Genomic DNA, 3156 nt, shown 5'->3' on the forward strand with positions numbered 1-3156 from the left:
ATGCAAGCTCCAAATCTTTCTGGTAAATGAACTCATCGGCCAACATCATTCGACGCATACCTTGACATTGAAGAGTGCACTATCCTGTACCTTTGTTTCAGACGAATTGAGTTATCACTCAGGAAAATCAACAGTTGATAAAAGATTAGGATGCAGTGTATACATTGTGCCTCTTCTTGAACAAACTTCTTCAGTGGGCCTCAACAAGAATCCCCGCAGAGTCTGCAGGGGAACCCCCATGCAGGCAGTATAAAATGTACCGCTAAATTCACAGAGCTCCATCAGTTGTGAAAGGCATACATAGTTGGAGCTCGTTTCTCGAAATGAAGAAATTTCTTTTTATCGGAGTTTACTTTATTTTGCTGATTGTGCAAAATAACGCAGCTCAAGAAAAGTTGGATTCTTGTTCGGGATTTGGATATGAATTGCTTGCAGCACGTTTGGAAGCTCTGGAGAGCATGTAAGTATTTAACTGTTAGGATAGCTAACCATTATAACGTGCAACATTAATTTTACAGTGCATTGAAGTCTCAGCTCCAATCAACAGGAGAAGCTCAAAACCTACGTAATGATGTCCAGGAACTAACCAGAAATATTCAATCGTTGGTATGGAAAAATTCGATCGGCACCGATTCTTCAAGCATCTCTTCAGGTTCGTATGAAGTAAAAAAAACGTATTGTAACGACTTAATATCTTAAAACAACTGCCTACGCACTTTCAGATTTGCCTCGGTCGTGCAGTGAATTGCGTTCTAGAAAATCCGGCATACATCGATTGGACATTTCTCGAGGCTTGAAAGCACCGATTGAGGTGTTCTGTGACCAGGACTATGAAGGTGGCGGTTGGCTGGTATTTCAAAATCGATTCAATGGAGCAGTTGATTTCTATCGGCCCTGGGCTGAGTATAAGGAAGGGTTCGGTGCATTGGATGGAGAATTCTGGCTTGGACTGAATAAGCTCCATGAGGTACGTAAAGTTTATTTCAACTGGTCTTTCAAGGTGTGTCATAATACAGCTTTTCCATGTATTCTTTTCAGATAACATATTCCGGTTCGTACGAGCTGGCCATTCAAATGGAAGGCTTTGATGGAGAAAAAGCGGTTGCACGATATTCTGAGTTTGCGATCGGCAGTGAAGCGGAGTTCTACAACCTAATAAAATTGGGAGCGTACAACGGAACAGCGGAAGACAGTTTAAGTTATCATTCGGGGGGGAAGTTCTCAACCTTCGATCGTGATAATGATGAACATGAGACACACTGTGCATCGGTTTACATCGGAGCCTGGTGGTATAAAGCGTGTCACATGAGCAATTTGAATTCGCGATATGGCGCAACCGGTCAGCCAAATCGTATCGTCGTCTGGCGAAAGTGGAAAGGGGACTCGTACGCTTTGAGAATGACTCGAATGATGATAAAACTGAAGTCGTAAATGACAACTACCGTGTAGACACCAACCTTTGCGCATTTGGGTGCTACTCACTCCTTGAAGGCCATTTTTTCTACATTCATATTTTTCACACATGCCCACAATCACTAGCTAGTATGCCGTGAAAAAAGTTTGCATTATGCACCAACAATATTGTTTAACGATTTATTTTTTGAAAAGTGCCCAAAGTTAGGCCCTAGGTGCGCAAAGTATGGTGCGTTTACGGTAGATTTATTGTAACGATAAATCGTATTCATCGATCAAGAGAAACTGAGTTTATTGTTAATTTCCGATAAAAGCCTGTCACAAGTCAGTCTCTTCCACATTTTCATAAAATCTCACCTACCAGGATCTCGTTAATTACGATGAGGAACAGTAGCGGTTATAGTATACATCCTTGCCTCACTCCAGCAACGATCCGGATGGGATCGGACAAAACACCGTTGCACAGAACTCTGCACGAAAATGCTCTGTACTGTGCTTCAATGAGGCCGATGATTTTCTCAGGGAGACCCTTGTGCCTAAGGGCTCCCGCCAATTATCGCATACAGTCAGATCACCCTTTTTGGGTACCTTTACTAAGACGCCATGCATCCGGAAATGTCGCGGTTTCCCAAATGTTGCAGAATAATTGATGCTGTAGTTGTGTGGATACGACAGGGTCAGCTTTGAGCATCTCAGCAGATATGCGATCTACCCCCTGGGGCCCTGTTCGATTTCATGCTACGGATGGCTGTTTCTATCTCCTGCACTGATGGAGCTTCGGTGTTGACACGGGTAATGCGTTGAACCATTGGCAGATCATGCTGAGGTGTTGATGGCCTGGCCGACACTTGAAAAAGGTTTCCAAAGTGCTATAACCAGCGTTTCAACTGGTCAGCCGGGTCGGTCAGTAACTGTCCAGACGTGTCTTTTATTAGCATCGTAGCATTCATCTTGGTCCCACTAAGGCGACGAGACACATTGTAGAGGAGACGAATGTCGCCGGTGTTTGCGGCTTTCTCGCCTTCGTCGGCTAGAGAGTCCACCCACGCTCTTTGTCCCGTCTGCATGAGTGTTTCACTTCCTTCTCGAGAGCCGAATAGCACTGACGGGCTACAGCTTTGGCTCCTCGTGTTTTCGCTCGCTCTATCGCGGCTTTGGCGTTCCTTCGCTCCTCTATCTTCCTCCAGGTATCATCTGTGATCCACTGCTTTCTTCGGGTGCGTAGCTTGCAATGCGCAGTCGGATTTTGCCGATTAGGAGATGATGGTCGGACGTAATGTCGGCGCTACGTTTGTTCTGCACATCAAGAAGGCTCCGTCTCCCTTTTCGGCTGATGCAGATGTGGTCGACTTGATTTTTCGTGACGCCATCACGGGAAACGCATGAAACTTTGTGCACTGGTCGATGAAGAAAGCACGATTCTTCAATCACCTTGTCATTGTTCGCACAAAACTCTGCAAACAGCTCTCCGTTTTCGCTCATTTCTCCGAGACCATGGCGTCCCATGACGTGCTCATAGTCCGAGTTGTCGGAACCAACCTTCGCGTTTAAGTCGCCCATGAGGATCTTGATATTTCACCTTTCGGAGTCTTGTCCATGACAGCATTCAGTTGACTGTAAAAGATCTCTTTATCTTGCAATTCGGCAGCATCGGTTGGTGCGTAACATTGGATCATAGTAAGGTTTCGAACCCGTGTTCTGAATCTGGCTTCAATTATCCTCTCATTAATAGATTCCTACTTC

At 45.1% G+C, this 3156-nt stretch overlaps 1 protein-coding gene across 1 annotated transcript; it reads left to right on the forward strand.

The window, feature by feature from the left end:
* Positions 1–259: 259 nt before the first annotated feature.
* LOC109400072 (microfibril-associated glycoprotein 4) lies at positions 260–1698 on the forward strand. Its single transcript, XM_019672544.4, has 4 exons — positions 260–460; positions 519–652; positions 723–967; positions 1039–1698. The coding sequence occupies exons 1-4, from the start codon at positions 324–326 to the stop codon at positions 1429–1431; spliced, it is 909 nt and encodes a 302-aa protein (XP_019528089.2). The 5' UTR covers positions 260–323; the 3' UTR covers positions 1432–1698.
* The last annotated feature ends 1458 nt before the right edge of the window (positions 1699–3156 follow it).

The sequence above is a fragment of the Aedes albopictus genome, chromosome 1, assembly GCF_035046485.1.
Source record: "Aedes albopictus strain Foshan chromosome 1, AalbF5, whole genome shotgun sequence".
In the NCBI taxonomy this organism is placed as follows: Eukaryota; Metazoa; Arthropoda; class Insecta; order Diptera; family Culicidae; genus Aedes; species Aedes albopictus.